Source organism: Macrobrachium rosenbergii, chromosome 43 (assembly GCF_040412425.1).
Source record: "Macrobrachium rosenbergii isolate ZJJX-2024 chromosome 43, ASM4041242v1, whole genome shotgun sequence".
NCBI lineage: Eukaryota > Metazoa > Arthropoda > Malacostraca > Decapoda > Palaemonidae > Macrobrachium > Macrobrachium rosenbergii.
Window position 1 is genome coordinate 44,403,751 of NC_089783.1, and position 21,207 is coordinate 44,424,957.

General features: G+C 41.6%; 1 protein-coding gene across 2 annotated transcripts in view; it reads left to right on the forward strand.

Moving 5' to 3' along the window:
• Positions 1–16,225: 16,225 nt before the first annotated feature.
• Positions 16,226–21,207, forward strand: part of LOC136828842 (zinc finger protein ubi-d4 B-like) — a 62,148-nt gene continuing 57,166 nt past the window's right edge. For both annotated transcript variants that reach the window (XM_067087113.1, XM_067087114.1), the window contains exon 1: positions 16,226–16,405. In XM_067087113.1, the coding sequence (XP_066943214.1) occupies positions 16,359–16,405 (47 nt within the window). In that variant the 5' untranslated portion in view covers positions 16,226–16,358. The remainder of the gene's footprint in view (positions 16,406–21,207) is intronic.

Below are 21,207 nucleotides of genomic sequence, written 5' to 3' on the forward strand. Positions count from 1 at the left end.
AGAAAAATGGTGCAACCTCTCCTCATTCTGTGTACTCCATTCCAACTGAGCATTAGAGTCAAGGTCTGAACTCTATTTGGGCTGAGGGCAGGTTCCTGTCTGCCTTCTCCATCAAGATGCTGGATGGGAGCAGAGTGAGAGAGGGAGCAGAAGTCTGCCATAGTCTCCTCTTGCCTTGGAGTGGGTATTCAAACCTGTGGGATCCTTTAGGTTCTGAGGTACCTGCTCCTCTGGAACTCCTGCAGGCTGAGAGTTCGAGTATTGTTTCAGGAAATTATTTCACGCGTTCATGAGTACAACAATCTTGAGGATGCAACTTCGGTTTCTAATCTGCCCATGATCTCAACTTCAGAGCATACATTGTGCTGTGCTCCAAAAGTTAGACTTGGTTAGGTTGCCAAGGCCACAAATATCTTGTGTGGTTGGGCAGTGGTGAACACCCTGATCTGCAGGTCTGAGAGTTCCCTTGCTACCAGCAGATCATGCTAATACCTTCCCCTGCCTCTTACATGCCAGCAAGTTTTCTACATATCAAAAGATGCAGAGGACTCGCCACTGTTAGGTGCATGTCTGCTGACTGACCAACAACCTCCCTCTTGGGAGATTCCATGAGGAGGGCTTTTCATTCAGTGCTTTGGGGGCAGAAGCCTTGGAATCTAGTGATGGTTTCAGTGCAAGTACAGTAGTGTATTGGTTAGACTTGTGGATTGGTGACCTTACTGACTATATCATCACAGGTTTTCATCTGTGGACAATAGGAGGTTGTTGGTGTCAGGTTGTAGGGTCCATAGCTGCCTGGAACACCATGTAACCAACCAGTGGGCAAACCTGTTCCCCTGAAGGAGAGAATATGTTCTCTTTATAGTCTCTCCATGGGTGTCCCACGAGAGTAGCCTCTTCCTGTGGAGTAGTTTGATGCTAGGTGTACCTTTTATTTTCTTTACCTCCAGGAAAAATAGATTCAGCAGTTGAGCTTTGGCTGGAGGACTTTCAGGGCACCCTGTGCACCTGCACTGCAGCTTTAACCCCCACAGAGGAAAGGTGCATGCTGTAAAACCCTCCATGTTTGGTGTGCAGATGCCCCAGCTTCATAAGCCCAGATTGGAACAGCAGTCTTCATTTTCTGCTAGGAAGGGTGAGGAGCCTTCCTATTGCATTTGTCCCCCCTTCTCTGGCCAGCTCAAGAGGGATGGGAGAAGAAAAAAGAAGGAAAGTAGTCACTGAGAGTGGCGATCCCTCTCTTATTAAACTCTTTCTCTCCTCATATAAAAAGTTTGCCAAGTGAGTAGGTAGAAGGTGGTAAGGAAAGTTGTTACTCACCCCGTATTCCCCACCTGAATATCCAGATGCTTCATAACATTTTTGGGTCGCCAAATACGTGTGCCCTTGGGCAAAGTGGCAACAACAAGGGATAGATAGAAGCTTCTTCAAGGTCTTTCATCCTTGCCTCTCTTTGAAATTACATTGATCCTGTTGCTGACTTACTTTCAGGATTTCAGGAAATCTTCAGCCATGTTGGCAGAGGTGGAAACAATAATGGAGATAAGCACTGGTAGAGAAGGTATCCATGGGTTGGAAACCAGTCACCAACCTCCCAGCACTGAACAAGTATGTTCGGTAGACTCTTCATTCGTGATGGAAATTTCATCAGATAGGGTGACTTCATGATTTTGGTAAATCTTCAAAATGTGTACTTTCAAATACCCAACCAATATAACTCTTTGTCTGCAATAAGAATGTGTTCTAAGTTCAGTCTCTGTGCTTTGGACTGGTGACAGCTCCTCAGGCATTTACTTGGCTGCTCACCTTAGTCACAGCTTGGGCCCATTCAAAGGGCACCTGCCTTCTGCTGTACCTTGATGATCGGTTAATCCTGGCTTCCTTTGGAGAATATCTTCTATGGTACAAGGATTGCTTGCTAGCTAGCATTTTGTCATGACGCTGGGGTCATGATCAACTGTTGGAAATCCAATCTCATTCCCAAGCAGCGGTTAAGATGGCTGGGTATGCTTCTGGATGCGGTATCAGTGAGAGCCTTCGTAGTGGGCTCATGTCTGGACACCTTAAAGGAGTTAGCAGCTCAGTTCCTCTTGTGAAAGGAACAACCCAGTCAGCAGTGGCAAGTAGTCCCCAGGACCAGAGCCACCTTCGCAAAATCTCTTCATTGGCAACAGAAGCAGAATTGGTCTTCATTGGCAAACTTGTCCATTGGAGTCAGAAGTGAGAATTGGTCAAAACCTTGCTCTTCTATTTTCAGATGCATCAAACTAGGGATTGGGAGCACACCTGATAGGAGAGCTTGTGTCAGGTGTGTGGGCACAAGCAACTTGTGAGCATTGGAGTGAACAATCTGAAAGAAGTGAGAGAATTACACCTTAAATGGGGGGACAGTGTGGTGCCGGTGCTAGATTCACAAACAAAACATTCAGGGCGGGTATAATATTCTGGTGGATCAGCCCAACCACGGGAGTCAGATAGTGGAGAGGTTGTTCAATCCGTGGGGGTTCCCATGATCAACCTGTTTGCAACCAGACTGAGCAGGAAACTTCCCATCATCTGTTCCACAGTCCCAGACCTGTGAGCAGGAATGAACAGTTCATTTGAATAGCCTTGGAACAATCTGGATGTGTATGCCTTTCCACCTTTCAGACTCCTCCACAGGGTTTTCATCACCCCAGGTCTTTAGATAACTGGTGGCTCTTTGTTGCTCACACGCTGAGTTTTACTTAGATCTGCTGGCACTCCTGGTCGAGGTGCTGAGCTATTTGCCCCCATGGCCTACCTTCCTATGTCAACCACATGTTTGCTCTTATCACCAAGCAGTTCAATCTCTCCACCTTCATGTGTGGAGGTTATCCAGCATCTGCAAGGTTTTGGCTTTTAATGCAGGCCAATGAAAGAAACATCTAGGTACCTCTTTCATTCGTCAGCAAAAATTTACCAGGGTAGTGGGCCATCTGTGATTGCTATTGTAGAAGGGCTTGCTCTCTGGTCAGAGTGTATGTTTAACAGATTACAGATTCCCTTGTCTTCCTTTACTGAGCCAGGCACATCTCAGTTTCTATGGTAAAAGGCTATCATTGATCCTTATCTCAGTTTTCAAACTGAAGGGGATGAATCTTTCCACATCAGTATAGTTATCCATGCTCATGAGGAACTTCAAGCAGTCTTGCCCACCCTGAGAGCTCCAGCTCCCAGAACGGGATGTATTATTGGTGATACGAAGCCTTTCATGGCTTCCCTATGAAGTGCTTTATCACTCTTTGGTCAAAGGTCTAACATTGAAAACCTTCTTTCTTTTAGCTGTAGCTTCAGCAAAGTGAGTGGGAGAATTGCTTGGTCTGTCTTATCTCGTTCAGCTTGGGAAGGGTGGGGATCTCTCATTTTCTTTTTCATTCTAAAATTTATAGCAAAAGCTCAGAGCCCTTCAATTGTGAACAAAAGTTTTAAGCGTTCCTCAATTCCTTCCCTCAGACTAAATTGGTGGAGACCTGGGTGAGATGCTGTTGTGCACAGTCTGTGCCTCTTAATTATTATTTGAAAAGGATCCCTTCCTTAATTCCAGCCAACGGCCATACCACATTGGAAGCACTGCTTCTCGTCCTTAATTCCAGTGTAGGAGGTTCCATCAGTCAGGCAGTACAATAAGGTGTCTAAGAACACCTTTCTTTTAGGCTTTGTGAGTTATCAAGTGGGCCTACAATTCCTCCCCCATAGGAGTTTGGTCTCGAGAGCACACAAGGTTAAGGGGGTATGACCTTGTCTTTTGGAAGAACTTTTTTTTTTTTTTCCCAGGTAAGGAGGGTAGGATTTTTGCAGTCAGACTACTCTTACCTCGTACTTCAGGGAATTCACCCACAAGTCCCTGGAGAAGTGCTCCTTGGGACCAATGGAGGCTGCACAACGGGTTGTGTAAGTACTAGTCCTGACTGGGTACCCTGCATCTCATCTGGATACTCAGGCTTGGTACATCTGTATGTGAAGAGTGATTGAGGAATGAATGGTTATCCCTTTCTTTCCTTAGCACATCTTGGCCAGATTACATACTGGAATTGAATTAGATCAAGGTATGTAAAAACAAGCAACTGTTTCTAAGTAGCTTAGTATGTGTCTTCCTCTGAACTTTCTCCTTTAACTCTTCAGGATGCGCAAAAATGACATAAGATATCTACAGGTGCACAACATATGATAAGCTTTATTTTGTGCCATATTTGAACGAATTTTACAGAAAAACATTCACATCACTTGAATGAGCCATAAGTGACTATATGGCAACGCTTATGGTAACGCACCTCAGGTCAGGACATGAGGGAGATGGGAGATTAGTCTGACTTGAGATTCCATGGAGGGATGTACTACATCCTCTGTTCCAGTACATTTTGTATGTATATGCCCATCAATATACAGGGAGTCCCCGGTTTATGTCGGGGGTTCTGTTTTTATGCCTTGTTGTAAACCGAAAAATCATCGAAAATCCTAAGAAAATGCTTTGGGTGTATTGAAATTGATGTAGACTGCATTTTTATTGAGTTTTTCATAAAAAACCTCCAAATTTTTATTATTCTGCCATTTTGGGGCCATATTTCTTCCGTTGGATTGGCGTATGATGCGTCGTAACCCCGGAACATGCGTCGTAAACTGGGAAATAATTTCTGATGAATATATTTGAAAAGCGTCGTAACCTCGGAACGTCGTAAGCTGGACCCATCGTAAACCAGGGTCTGCCTGTACTCAGGAATTGCTGCTGGTTTTAGTTCTTATCTTTTACAATAGTATATAGCTGTAATTGTAAAGTATATAGCTGTGATTGTAATTTTGCAAAGTACAAAAAAATATTAAAAAGAACATGTATAACTCGCCAAAACTAATCTATTCCCCCAAGTGTCTTGAAAAGAGGTCCCACACAGGGTTGGAAACATTTACTCTCAACTTCCCATGGAGGTACAGAAAATGTTTTAGAATTTGCATATCATCCTCTTTTCCGTGATATGTTTTTTTAAATTGGCCAACCTTAAAGTTTGCCTGGTCTCCAAGTATTGTTAATGTATATTTAGCCTGGCCTGTAGAAGTTACCATAGGGGAGCAAAGGTATGGCACAACATTTCTCTGAAACCATGATTTATGAATAGCCAATAAAAAGCTTGCTGACTCCTATGGGAGTTGTCATGGTTCTCCGGAGTTCTTGTTCCCCTCAAATTTTCCAGGATCCAAGGCACAGGGCCCTACCTCTCTGATCCTTTCTCTCTATGAGGATACATGTTGTAGGAGGTTGCTGGAGTCCTGCATCCCTTGTATGGTAGCAGGGAGCAAGGCATTCCTGGATGGAATGTAACTCCTTTTTTCAATATCTTGGACTACCCCTCTGCTGAGGGGTAAGTCTCTATACATGAAAGGAGAAGGTTGTGTCCCTCTAGGAACGAATAACAGTTCTGAAGCAATTTGTATTTTTCCTAGGTATATAAGCCAAAACCTGTCCCCCACTGCCCCACTTCGTCCCTGTGACCAAAGAAAATGGAGTGGTGAGCGTGAGGAGAATGTGGGTGACACCCCCTCTCCACCATTTTAACTACCTTGTTTACCAAGATTTAATGGCTGTCTCAACTCATGCTGAACGATATTCCATATACTGTATAAAAAGGTTGCGTTGTATACTTGAAAAATACAGATTGCTTCAAAAATCTTAGATTTAAAAAAAAAAAGTCCTTTCATACAAGCACATTAATACTATAAGGATTAATATTTGGAGATTGGACCCTGTGCTGCTTTGAATAAGCTTTTCTCTTGTTTATGATATGAGGTTGGATGAAATGCTCATCTTAGTGCTCAATCCAGTATTGACAGGCTGATGAGCCTTAAGGGACTTGGAGCATTGTTAGGTAAATTTTGCAGTCAGTGTAAAAAATTAGTTCATCCTTCTTTGAAAAGTAGCTTTATGGTAGGTAGGGGGAAAGTTTGGGAGCCTTCCTTTCCTGAGTCAGTTTATTTTTTTACTCGGGTATGGTTACATTACCTAACAATGATAACATGAATAATTCATTCTCCATAATACTGTAGTGTGCAATACCTAGGGATAAATTCAGACCACAGTACAGTATAGGCAGTCCCTGGTTATCGGCGGGGGTTCCATTCTGACGGTGTGATGATAACCAAAAATCTGTGATTTTCGGGGCTTATCGGTGAAAATCGCCAATTTTCGGTTATCGGCACCTCTTAGGTATGTATCTATGCCAATACCCAATTATCACCGTCGATAAGTGGCAATTTTGGCGCCGAAAATTGCCGATTTTCGTTGCTAGACAAGCCCCATACAACCGGATCGCCAATAACCGGAAACTGCCTGTATGTCCTTCCAGGTTTAACTTCTTTTGTAGAAAAAATTGGTTGAGGACATTATTAAATCAGACAAAAATAACATGTCAAAGACTAAAATTACTTTCCCTGCAAGATGTCATTCAATGGATATGCCCTTAAGTGGACAATTAAAAAAAGATTAGATGGCTGGTTCATGTCACCACGATAACCCAGTCATAAATTATACAATAATTGATAAAACTGAAAATTTAAATGTAAGGATAATTAGATATATCACAAATGGTGTACACAGAACTATGATGCTGCTAGAAGACAAAGAATCAGTTAATAATAATGTCACTCAAAAAGATACAAATGAGCTGAAAACACATTACTGACATACCATGTTGGAAAAATAGTACCCATATAAGTTAGGAAAAATAAATTTGTTCCTATGGGGATGCAAACACTATGCCTCCATTTATGGAGTATCCTTCAGCACATGTGCTGCACCAGATATAAGCTAACTAACAAGGAAGGTAACTTGGGGAGAGAGAAGGGATTGCCCATGCTCTTCTCACTGATGCCATCCATTGTTACTTCAGCCACAGTACTGAGTAGAAGCTTTGTGTCACCCTCTTCCTTTGTTTAACCTATGGACTGGCTGAGTACCCTTATCACTATCCCATCATATTCCCTGGTGTGACACTGTGTCTCTTGTGTATTGCATTTTCTTGTGTCTTTTGTTGTGTCTGACCCCGTGACTGGCCTTGTAACTGGTTTATGTCGCCCATTGCAGTAGATCCTCATACTGTGTGCACTTTATGTAGAGGTAGGGGGTGTATACTTGATTTATCCTGTGATGAATGTGCTTATTGGTGTTCTTTCCAGTGGAAGTGCTATGGTAGGGGCCATGCCAGAAGTGAAACTTAGTCAAGATCCTTCCTACACCCAGTGACGATCCCCCTTTCCCCTCCCCTGGCACTTTCACTTCTGGGAGACAAAGTCCCCATCTTTCAAACCTATTCATCCCTCATATGTTAGAGAGGCTAAGCAAATTTCTTCTCTGATACATCCACAGAAGGTCTGCCCTTCTTCAATATTGCTGCTATTTCATCTCTTTTGGCTATTCTCAACTCCTTCAGGAGGAACAAAGATCAACAGATCACGATTGCTATGGCTACTGACCCCCTTCCCCCTACAGGTACCTTCCATCTGACTCAGGTCCCACCTGTTGCTGAGGATGTGGAAGTGATGACGTTCCCCCACCCTGCCCCATTGGCCTCCTAGGTGTGTAGATTATCTCAGGAGGTGGAGAGGTCACCAGGTCGGAACAGGAGGTTGTGTTACTCTTCAGCCTCTTCCTCCTCGTCCTCAGACTGCCACCATAAGAAGAGGTCCAAGGCATTCAAGAAAAGGTTTCATCATTTGTCACTCAAGCAGTGGCAGACCAGAGGTGCTAGATTCCCCTTGAGTGACCAGTGTCTGTGACAGAGGGACTGCTGTGTCACACTCTCGCTTGAATAGGACTTGTGCTCCATTTTCCTTCCCACCAGTCTCCTTTGGGGTAACACCAGGAAGGTGCTGTATGTTCCCAGCCTCCCCACTCCTAGTCCCTTACCTGGGGCAAGGTTATCTCACAGGATAATCACTCTCCTCATAGTTCTCACAGGCATTCTCAGAGGCAGTACACTTAGCCTTCTTGCTCTCCCTACTGCACTCAGTCTCTACCAAGTGGTAGAGTAGCAGTTGGAGCTGTCTTGCAGGTAACTGTGGGAGAGGCCTACGCTCCTTCACCCCGTTAATGGTACCACACTTGCCTCACCTACGAAGTCAGCTCATTCTCGCTCTTGGGAGAGGTATCCCAACTCCTCCATCTCCTCTACTTCCCCTTTACCTTGACCCAAAGAAGAGGCAGAACATAGCTCTTCTGCCACATGCTCCTCTCCACTCTCTCTGCTCTGTCCTGGACCCATTATCGGGGATGCACCAAGGCTAGAGTCCTACTAATTTCTCTCCACTTATCTCTGCCAAGGAAAAGGAACAGAAGTCAGATGTCACTTTAGTGTTGAGACAGGTATCTCAGAGCTGGCTCTCAGTGCACAGTACAGTAGTATTTCTTGGGGTCACAATTCTACTTTTCCCCAGGTTGAGTGGAAACAGCAGTTGAGATGAAGAGGGAGGGCTCCCAAGATACCCTCATCTACCAGGCAGACATTTCAAGCCATTCACAGGGAGGCAGAGCACTGCCTGCAAGAACATCTGGTGCCCTCAAACCCTCTGCATCAAGTGCTCAGAGGAAACCTCTGCCCCAGGCAATCCAACAAGTGCCTCTACCAAGGGCCCTGACACCTCCTAGCCCTTTTGGCCAACTTTTCAGGGCCAACCAAAGAGAGAAGGTAGAAGAAATGAGAAAGTAGGTAGCTGCTGAGAGCAGTTATCCCCTCCCCTCTTCTCCTCCTCAAGTGCCATATGTGAGGAGGTTGCCTGTTGTGCCATCTGGTATTGTGGTAGCAAAATGGAGTACAGACTCCCCTTCAAGGACTCTCATTCCCCTTTTTCAGTGGATCCTTTTCCCTTCCCAACATATGTGTTGAACAAGGCCTGTGGGCAGAGGTTGAGACAATGTTACAGAAAGGTATGATCAAGATCATTCCCCGCTAGTCCCTGGGATTCTACAGCTGCCTTTGCCTGGTGGACAAAGCATCGGGGGTGAACATCGGTCATAGTCCTCTCAATATTGAACAGGTACATCCATAGACTTCAACTACCATGGAGACTGCTTGTCCAATCTTAGGTTCCATAGGAGAAGGAGACTTCATGATTTTGATCAACCTACAGGACATGTACTTTTATATCCATATACATGTGCGATGGGACAGTCTTCAAATTCAAAGTCCTTTGCTTCATTCCAGTGACTGCCCCTTAGGTGTTCACCTTGGTGTCAGCCTTGGTCTTGGCACAAATGACACCCAAATGATTTTGAATTAATAAATAAATAAAAAGTCAGAAAATGTGCTCATATGTGTGTGACAGTAAGTTTTACCTGTGTTCACCCCATGAGTAAAGTGCAACATTTCCTTAGGCTGAATGTTTTGAGTTAGTGGTTACCAGAGAGCTATGTGAAATCTAGCCATTCCAGGGTCTATCAATTTTATTAAAGACCACTTTAGATGAATGAGTTTAATACAGTATAACTGATTTAAATGGTCAATGCTGTAAGAAAGTGCCAGATGGTGTTGCACTGGGTAATTGTAAAGCAACTGAAAAGTGCATAAATTTATGCAACTAATAAAAAATTAGAATTAGCAGCAAGAATGTAAGAAGGATTGAGTTCAGCCAGTGAGTAAGTGTGTGTGCAAGTTTTTCACAGTACTGGTTTAGAGTTAACCACCACCAAACAGATACCAAACTTGTAAATCTTTTGGTTAAACAAATTTTTAATAAAAAATTAGTTTCCTCTGTTTATCAAGTAAATCACACAAACACAAACCCATTGTATTTATATGTGCTTGAGCCATCACTGTGTAGTAGTCTGGGGAACTGGTTCCTGACCTTGAGTCCACAATATTCAGATTCTGGCTTTGCTGTCATGAGAGAGTTAAAGATCTCAGTAACATGAGACCTAACAGTTCTCACACCTAACCACTGGGGTTTGTTAGGGACCAACAGACTAACTATGGCCAGGCCTACTGTTAAAATACGATCAAGTAAGGAAGGCATCACAAAATGCGCAGCAATGAATGCAAATGTCATAAATCTACATCTGTCCTTGGCTTAATGATGAGTTCCAAAGGACAGACATACAGCTCTACCTCTGAAACATCACAAGTTTGACTAAAAAGGCTGACTATGTCCTCAAGGCAATCCAAGACTCCTTCTGCCTGGATCGCACACTGGCTCACACCAAAGATCAAAGGATTGCCTACAATGACCTGCACGATTTCTTAATATTCAAGATCTTCCTGCTGCTGTCCATCTACACTTGATGAACCCTTTACTTGCCGAACACATTAATTGGGTATAAAATGGGACAAACTCAAGTCCCCTTACATAGCCAGACTTTGACATCTATTCAAAGGTACACCCTTCACCAACTTAATGGACCATCTGCCACTTTTATGAGCCCTAACCAAAAATCCAAATACATACTGCTTCGGTCAAGTGTCAACTTTCTGAGATCACTAAATTCACTTGTACCATATGCCATATACCAGACAAGAAAAACCCAGTAGCAGATGCACTATCCTGGATAGAAGTGAGTGGAGTCCATTTACAGATAAATTATGACAACTTCAAAAAACCAAAACAAATGAGCAATGCATGTCCATTAGGAATCTGCAATGGGAAGATATCCTATTTGGCAACACAGGATGCACCATCCTCTGCAACACCAGCATTGGCCGCCCTATCCCTCTAGTGCATATGGGCCTCAAGAGGACATTATTCACCCTTATCCACAGCCTGTTCCACTTCTCTGGGAGAACTGCAGCCAAGTTGGTGACATAGAAATTCATGTGGTACCAAACAAAAGATGTGAAATTATGGACCAAACAGCCTCTAAAGTGCTAAACAACTAAAACGACTCGACATGAAATAATACATTGGCAATTTCCCTCAGCGTAGATGATTTGGTCACTTGTATGTTGACATCATGTGACTCCTATCCCTATCTATATGGATGAAACTACATCTTCATGGCAATGGGACAATCTATGCAATGGCCAGAGGCAATACCTATGTCAAAAGAGACAACTCACACCTGACTGAGGCATACCTCGAGGGTTGGGTCAGCTATTTGGGTTTTCCTGAAAATGTAACATTCGACAGAGTACTGGCATTCATCTCTGATGTATGGACCTTCTTAGCCAAGTTCAAATTAATGGGGTTGAAAATTCACCACCCAACTGCCCACAACCCAATCACCAATGGTATGACAGAAAGAACCCACCAATCACTAGATGCAACAGATCCAGCTGGAAGCCACAATTGCCTTGGGTCCTCCTTGGATTAAGCACCACACCCCAAGAAGGAATTGATGCCTCTCATGCTGAAATAATATTTGATGAAACCATGCATTTCCAAAGGAATTCCTCTCCATCAAAGTTACCAGCCAGCAGAGACAAGAGCTGTCAGCACTTGGCAAAATTATTGGAAAAAACTGTCCTTATACACAAAAATACAAGATGAAGAAACATCACAACCTGAATCATCAACATACTTTTCAATTTGGATCCCTGTAGAATGATACCCACAAACCCCTTCTGATTCCCCATACAGGGACCCCTACCCTGTCCTGGAAATTACAAATAAATTATTAAAAATTCAGCTACACAGGCACAAGGACTAGGTCCCTATCAACAGGGTAAAACCAGAATACCTCAAAGATGACAGGATTCCCCCCACCCCTTCCCATCAACATATCCAAGTCATACCATGAAACCTGATCACCAAGAAAACTCAGTCTGACAGAACTTGATGTGCAGAAACAGACCTAGTACCTTACCAGCATCACAAAATGCCCATCACTGAGTAAAGATGTGGAATGATTATCTGTATGTCATATAACAACGTGCTGTTTGTATAATACAATAATTTTTTTTAAGTAATTCATATTTTTATTAGATATACAACCAGAGTATTTTATGTAGGAGTATCCTTCAGCGCAAGCTGGAAACAGTCACTGAACTCGTTAACAAGGTAGTTAAATGGTGGTTGTTAGGGGCATTGAGTTGGGGAATAACCCTTACTTATCAGCTTTCATCAAATTCTTTTTCCTTTAGCCTTGGGGATAAAGCAGGATAGTGAGGTGGGCACTATGAAATTATATTTTATGCAGCAGACTCACTCACTAGGTGGGAGGTCATTTTCATCAACAGACTGTAAGATGAGAAACAACCCACTCAGTCTGTCGTGGGATGACAGAGCAGTAGGGTCTGGGCCCAAGAGAGGGTGAAGACCCTCACTTGAGTAAGGAAAGGATTGGAGAATCATGTGCTACTCTCCCAGGAGTGCACAGGTCAGAAGGTTGCTATATGCTGAAATCAGAACATAGCTCTATCACTGCCACCCCTTGTTAAAAGGAAAAGTGAAGCGAGTCACATCTTAGTTGCTGAAGCTCTAAGACTGGTTGCTCGATTGAGTAGACACCAACATCTATGTCTAGTCTTGCATGCACACACACTGGGAAAATAAGAAGGCCAAAAGATTCTCCAGTATGCTTCATCAAAGAACAAAATTTCTGTGAGGTCTCAGTCCTAAGCCTGTTTCGAGGACTTAATTTGACCCAAGTAGGCTATGGAGAACAAGAGTCACATCCCTCCTCAGAAGCCAAAGCCCAGGGAGGGTAAGACTGACAGAAGCTCCTAGCTGGAAAAGACAACTCTGCCAAAACAGGAAGATCTGTGCTTTTCAGTCTGAAGGCCTGGTTTAAGGAAGCTAGCCTTTCACAGCAGTGACTGAAGGAGCTTGGTTTGATAAAGGTAGATGAGAAGGTCCACAATATGCTGCACTGAAGCTCCAGTCTGAGAGATAGTCATCCGGGTTCATGCAGAACATGGTTCACTTCCCCTGGTTGGGAGATTGAGCCACTAGGAATCTCTCCAGGGGACTGGCAAGAGCTAGCTGATCAGAAGAGCTACTCAGCATGGGATCCACAAGGAGCTACCAAGGTGTCTAAGTCCTGAAGTGATCAACACACAGTTGACCACCTGGTAGAAAAGAGGGAAAAGGGGAAAAATCCATAGGAGTTCAGAATGTTCCAGTGAAACTTGGAGGTGCCTTCCAGGCCCAAACAGGCTAGCTTCATCAAAGAACAGAACAATAAGAGCTACCAGTTAATCATGTGGTGAACAGGTCAATCACCGGTGATGCTGAGAACTCAAATTGCCACCCCATCCCCCAACTAGGACATAATGACTAGTTTCTACAAATTGCTTCTGGTAGCTGAGCTGGTCTACCAAAACATTCTTCTATCATGGAATGTAATTGGCCAACAGTTGAATGATGTGGCAAACTGTCCACTCATCTCTCCTCCCTGCTGGTTGATGTGAGTTGCTACAGACATGTTGTCACTCAACAACAGAAAATTCACTCATCAAATAGTCTTGGAAACTTGCAGAGCTAGTGACACCACTTGCCTCTCCAAAATGTTAATGTGCGAATGAAGATCCAATGCAGCTGTGGGCAAACACATTTCAAGAGATGGAGAATTTTTGGGTAACTCCCGCTGGGAGGTTCCTGCCATACATCAGGCAAGCGACATCCTCTCTGACGTAAATAAACTGGTAGGACCTTTGGAGCTAATCAGTGCAACTCCAGTTGTCGCCAAAGGGAGAGCAGGGGGAGTCACCTGTGCAAGGTAAGCTTTCTCAAATATGACAGGAGGGTGAAGAGACCCATTGAAACCAAACTGGTTGACAGGACAGAGCACCAAAGTACTTTGTCTCCTGCTTGGGGATGAGACCCAGTTTCTTCCAGATTATCATGATCCCCAGGTTGTAACAAAATGTGAGTAGGCTATCTTTGTTCTGAAGCAGCCGTGTCTCTGAGGACATTATAAGAAACCAGTCAACTAGATAACACAGCTGAAAGCATGGGTGGACGCTCTCATGAACACCCATGGTGCCACTCACCAGCCTAAAGCATAGATGAAAAGATGGTACTTCCTAATTCTTGCACCAGTTGCTCCAGTGCTTGCTCAAAGGATCATGGCACACTGGAACTGGCACCAGTCGATGCACCCGGCCTGTGGAAAGGAGTTCTAAGCTGTAGGCAACTGCCTCATACGACTCCCTAAGTTCAGTAATGGCTTAATTGATAGAAGGTATTGGTGAACAGGAACTGCGCTGTCATGTGAACATGACCTTAGGGCCAATGGTGAGCCACAGGTTGGGCAACTGGGCAAGAACAATATGATCGCAGGTAAGCAGATTTTTTTGATACCAGTTAGTACCAATCAGAGATCTATTGCTGGTGAACCCTTTGACTGTGCACATACAGCATACAGTCCAGAGTCCATGAAGAAGAGGGTAGTGATGGTTCACCTGGGAGCAAATCTCTTGCCCAAGATTGTCCAAGGTTAGTTTTCTGTAAACGCTGTCTTTAACCCCATCACTAGTTCTGTGTATCTGGTAATCCAAAAAGTTTAGGCGGTCAACCTTTCCGTTTTCTATAGTGAATTTATTCGATGGTACTAAGTCATTTAACTTGTCGAAGAAGTTGTTTATATTTCCGTTCCATGGCCAAATATGTACGTAATATATCAACATATATGACGAGAAAACACAAAGACAATTATACAGTATAAGAAGCACCTTATTTTGAAAACGTACAAGAGGAAATTATCCCTGTGGAGGGCTGTACATAAAACCAAACAAAGTGAATAAAGTGAAACACACTACATTACATGGATTGATTTTTCGTAATATTCTGCCTTTGAAAATTTCCATATACATACAAATTAATTAAAAATGGAAGTAAGAGGATTACCCATTGCCATACCAAAATTTTGAGAGCGAAATTTCCCACTGAATTCAGATTCACATTCTTTTACACAATTTAAGAAATTCTGTTAGAATGCCCTTGGAAAATGGTTTATCCAGTTGTCTGTTCACTAGCATATCCGATAAAAACTCCGGCAGATCGTCAATAGGTACCTCTGTCAATAATAATATCACGTCAAAACTCACGAGCCTTGATTCACTATCAGTCTGTAAATTATTGAGTTTATTTATCTGGTCAACATTATTAGCATCAGAAGTGGTACCAACCTGTTGCTTAAGATTGTCCAATTGGTATTTTGCTAAAGTGTGTCAGATGCAGAACAACAGAACTATAATAATCGGCCCCGCGGGAAAATTTGTTTTATGAGTTTTTATTGTTCCTTTCATATATTCTTATGGTAGCGATAGAGAGGTCACAGCTTTTTTATTATTAGGTTTTCATTTTCTCTTAAAGCCCTTTAGTTTTTTTAATCAAAATTGTTGTTCATATTGTCTGTAGGATTTTAATTTAGTTCTTTGTACGTAAATTCATCATTGAAAAGGCTATTCATTTGTTCTAAATGCTCGCTCTCATTTAGAATTATCAGCGCACCAGATTTTTATGCTCTCACCATGTGCATGTTTTTATCATTTTTAATTTAATGATGGCAACTATGAATCTTTTAGTGCTATTTGGGGTGTCTGGTTTTTTCATAATTTCGTAAACATTTCCCTTTATATATATATATATATATATATATATATATATATATATATATATATATATATATATATATACATATATATATATATATATATATATATATATATATATATATATATATATATATATATATAATTATTATTTTATGATAATCTGATAAGTAGTTTCTTAACTGCTATTATTTAATTTTTTTAATACCATAACTCGATGTTGGAGTTTTTATGCCATGCCCTTAAGTCTCATTGATATGCTTCATATGGAAATCATACTAAAATCTATCATATTTACCGTTACCTAGATATTTACCGACTTTTGTTTGTTTCACTATTGATTCCCTTAAGGCTGGTACTAAACATGGCGCTTATGGGAGTAGTTGTGGTATTAAAGTCAGATTCTACTTTTTTTTATATCCTGGAATCTTTTAAGGCATATATATTCACTGATTTGTTTGCTTGTATGTGTTTTTGTGTAAACAATTTTACTAGCGTCAAATGCGGCAATCTATTAGGTAAAATGGTGTTTGTTGTGACACTCTCGTGAATAAGGAGTCTGGTCACCGTCGATTTGTAAGTCTATTACTGATGAATGAAGCTATTCTAATATATTGTAATTTTTTAATGACACGAAGCTCTCTTTTTTTTATCAAACGTGAATATTTTACAAAAAAAATTTTCACTTTTAACAACATATTGCTCGGAATATATTGTCATTATTTTGACAGAAAATTTACTTCGAGTTCGAACGCATGGAAGCGTCAAAGCGGTGGAAGACGTAAACAAAATGCTCTTTAGTGTCTAACTTCTCTATAGTGTCTGTGTTTTGTTCGTTTATCAGTTCCTCACCTCTGCTTTGTTGCTACCATGGCAGTTGCAACGGTTGAAAGTACCACGCTGGAAAAAATTCTGAAGTGAGTATTTAATCAGGAGAGGAGTAAAACCTCGTTTAGACCTTAATCTTGACCAAGCCGAAAGAAAAAAGTTTGACATAGCTATCGAAGGCTAGAGGCGACTTACATGATGCCATTACTCTCCCTAGTAGATTACTCTATCTGTTTCAGGTTAGTCCTCCTTTCCAGGACTACGGTAATAACACCTCAGTGATAGTGAAGTAGAGATAGCCTAGCCTAATAGGGTAAATTTATTGCCCCAACCACTCCCACGAGTGCCGTATTTAGCACCAGCCCCATGAGATTGAAATAGGTGTGTGGTTAAAGCTTAAACAAAAGACAGTAAATATCTTGATAACAGTAAATCTCTGATAATTTTAGGATAATTTACCACAATCTCATGTTAGAGTTTTAGTGCTTATGCTCCTAAGTTTCCTTGTAGCTTATGCTTATTTCTACAACTAAACCAGGCTAAAATATCGTGCAGATTTATTGGGTAAAATGGCAGCCTACTACTGCAGGTAAAACTGAAGACCACTACCACAGCCTGGTTCCCGTCAATTGCCGCCCAGAGTATATACCGCCTTTGATTTATGTTTTTGTTTATGCTTATGCCTTTGGTTTATGCATGTGATATTCTCCATGTTTACTAAACATGGTGCCTAGGCTATTAAACACCTAGTTACCAAACCATAGGGGCATGGTAGTAGCCTTCAGTTTTAACCTAATGCATTCCTCTAGTTTGGTAACGACCAGTTTACGTGCAAAATGGGCACTGTTTTTATTAACGGCCCTTTGGGGATAAATGTAAAAACAAACAAACAGGCATTTAATAGCCTATCGTCGACGTAAACAAAAATATACAAGGGAGTGGATGCAGAGTAGGGAAACAGGTAGGCGTGGGAAATCTGACCGTGAAAACGGGCCAAACTTAAACTTTCCTAGAATGCTGTGTCCTGACCTAACCACACTTTACCTTCTTAACCTGACTTAGGCCACTGCACCCTAAACTGGCTTGGGGGACTTTTCTCTCTCTGGACCCCGAGGTAACTGAATATTGGAAACAGTTTGGTGGGACTAAATTTCCACTAGGGCACGTGGTCTGGCTACATCCTAATTAAAACAACCTTAACCTAAGCTATCCTAAAGTGTTGTGCCCTAACCTAACCAGGACTTACCTTCCTAACCTGACTGAGGTCGCTAAGCCCTGACCTGTCTGGGGGAGGGAGGTGTTGGGCTTCCCCCCATGGACCCCCCCTCCCCCACAGGTAACACTTAACGCTTGACACTGAGCACAGGGACTGGCCAAGACTATCCCTTTGTGTTAGTAGGTTCAAATTACCTATCCCTGTCTTCCAACTCTGCATGCTACCCCATAAGAGGCCATAAATATTCCGGATATTGACTAGTGGGAATCAGGCTGCAGAAGTAGTCTGCTGTTTTACCATATACTGTTTTTGAGATAGGCTATACCTTTACTTTATTTTGTTTGTTTTAACATTCATTCTTATGGGGTGATACTAAACTTGGCACTCATGAAAGTGGCTATGGTACTAAAGTATACATATGTCAATTTTGGTATGATTTTCATTATAAGTATATCCAGGAGACTTGAGCACACAGCACAAAAATTCTGTATAGTTGTGGAGTTGACTTAATGATGATACCTGTCTTTTTGGTGATTAATTCCTTTGCTTTCTTATTAACATTATTTCTGTAGTCTTCTCAATTACAGGATACCATATTCCTGGCAAAGAGGACTAGCCTACACTAGGCATAGGGTATTTTTGTAAACCCATGGGTTATGCATTGTTTAGAAGAAGACAAAGTATAAATCGTTACCACCCTTGTTTTCTGTCTTCTCTGCTACTTTAGAAAAAAATGGAAATGTAGCAGATAGTACTAGTTTTAGCTGGATGACTTTGGGTGGCTATGTTGTACTTTGGAAATGCATACTTTTTGCTACATTGCACATTAATAATTCAGCATTAAAATGTGTAGCAACAGTATATGAGTGTGTTCTATTTCTGTATAGAACAACACCTTGGTCCATCTGTATACAAGCTAGAGTACCCTAGGTACTGACATTTTCTTGTGCAAATTTACTGTTGATTCTCCACAAACTTTGTTTAAGCTTGGGTCACCAAGGGAACCAAGTCCCAAATGGCCTTAAAGTCTATATACGGTAAACCAAAATGGTCGTGACAGGCTATTTTCATTCATAAATTAATATCAAAATCTTTTTTCTGTTACTTAAATTCAACTTATTCTTATGGAAATACAAACCAAAGCCTTTTTTATAGGAGTATATCTCAGTGCGAGCTGAAACGTCTGTTAAACTTCAGTACCAATGTAAGGCAATGGATTTTGATATCACAGATGGAAATTCCATAAAAAAAATAGCCATAAAAGGTATGATTGTTTTTTAATTATATTTCAGAAACAGTCTTAACAAGTGAAGAAGCTGCTATACCAAAACCCAGTGGAAAACCATGAAGACCTGTTGTCTCTTGGTGGGATAAGAAATGCTCTTTTCTCAGGAAAGTTACTTGATGATAATATAAAAAATACAAATCATGAGGCACATCTGCTGCTTGTACAATACGTCAGAGTGCTATGGCAAATAGTGTCAATATTTTGGTATTTTTTGTAACGCAAGAATGGGATAAATTCAAACACTCCATCCTGAGTAGTTTGGGGAAGAGTACAGAAGTTTGCAGGGAAATCCTCTCTCCTAAAACCCCTTCTTTAAATATGTGAGATTCACTAATAACAAATCCCACAGATATAGCTGAATACCTAGGTCAGCACTTTTCCAATATTTCTTTTCCAAATAATTACTCTTGTGACTTTCTGGGGATAAGGAACTCCCAGGTTCCTTTAGATATATCTGGTGGTAATTGTGAAGAAAATATGTAATGCTAGTCTCTCTGCATGAACTACAAGATGCTCATTCTTTAATAGATAATACCTCAACGGGTAAAGATGCCATCTTGTATGTAATGCATCGTAAACAATAACCTCAAGAGGTAAAGCTTACCGCTTGAAGATTTCACCAAGGAAATGGAAAATTGCTCTAGTTATTCAAATTTAAAAACCAAATCAAGACCATCAAACCACCAGTTACAGGCTTATAGCTCTAACTAGCTTTGTTTGCAAGCTAATGGAGATGATCAATTTTCACTTAGGCTGGCATTTAGAAACATACAGATTGCTTTATTCCAGATTGGCTTTTGCAAGAACAGATCTATGTTTGACCCACTGCTTAAACCTTTTAATCAAATTCGTCAGTGTTTTGTACAACATTGCGTTATGGAATTATCAAACAGATACATATATAAGTCAAAAAAAGAAATATAAGGTTCATTATTTTCTTGTTAACAGACCACTGTGTAAGAGTATGGGTAGGAAATACTTTGTCCTCTCCATTTAAGGAGGTCGTTTGTGCTGAAAATGAGGTGAAATGGTTGAATAAAAAAAAATTATATGTTTGTGGCACTGCTCATACCTTTGGCCACCTTCTGAAAAATTTTTATTGTAAAATTCCTTATAATAATGGTGCTGCACATTATACAGTATTAAAGTATCTTGTATCATCCTTCCTATACTTTACTTTGAATTAGTACTTATAAACAGTATACTTCAAACTGTTTTAAATTTTCATTCAGTTTATCAATTTCTGTCAACACCTGGCATTTTATAGGAGTACACTTTGTTGTCTTCCATGTATGAAACCCCTTCAGTTACCAAAGCCACTGCTGAGTAAAAGGATGCATTTCTATAATTAGTGACCCCCAACAGCAACTCACACATTTGCTTTATTATTTTCTTGCTTGTGAAAAGCCTAAATCAAGAATCTTATAACAGCAAAAAAGAAGAGACAGCGACTTCACAAGGGATATGCTAAAACATGTGAACACAGTATGGCACCAGCCACTCACAGAAAAAAGTATATCAAAGTTTAACCAGACCACTGAGCTGATTAACAGCTCTCCTAGGGCTGGCCCGAAGGATTAGATTGGTTACCTAGCAATGGGACCTACAGCTTATTGTGGAATCCAAACCACATTATAGCGAGAAATGAATTTCTATCACCAAAAACAAATTCCTCTTGTTCTTCACTAGCAGGTCGGAGTGAAGCACCTCATACTCCAGTGTAAAATTATAAATTAACATAATACAGATAAAAACATATCAGTGATGCAATAGTATCACTATGTCCCCCGTATTTGCGGGGCTTAGGGATCACAACCACCCGCAAAAAGCGAAGTCCATGCTAAGTTGTTCTCCCCCTCTAAAAACGCTTATACTAACTGCCTATTTGTTCTGACATGATATACAAACCATTGGTCCTTTACAGTAGGAATTACTTTCAGCGAAGCTGGAAATGGCCCTCGAACTTTTGAACAAGGTGGTTAGACAGTTAACTGCCATCCGGTAGGTGGGAGTCCCACCTGCCTGGATGTGAACATTCTAATTTGCTTTCAGCCGCCATGCGATACAGATGTTTCTTGCTCTCTGCCCTGACTGCTGTTGAGCTGTTTTCCCGGTGGGATCTTTTCTTTTTCCTCGTTTGTTATCGCTTTGTGTGTTTGTTCTCAGTATGCAAGCCCATGAAGGAAATAAACCTTGTAAGGCCGCCTTCCCCCAGCGTGTGTGTGTCCTGGGGTTGGTGGGAAGAAGTGCAATAGCTTCAGGTTTAATATTGATGTGGACCTGCATGCCCTTTGCTCCTCTTACAGGGGGAGTGCGTGTTCACGGTCATCTACTTGTGCCGAGTGTTGCTCCTGGTCAGCTGAGCAGTGGGTGAAGTTTGAGGGGAG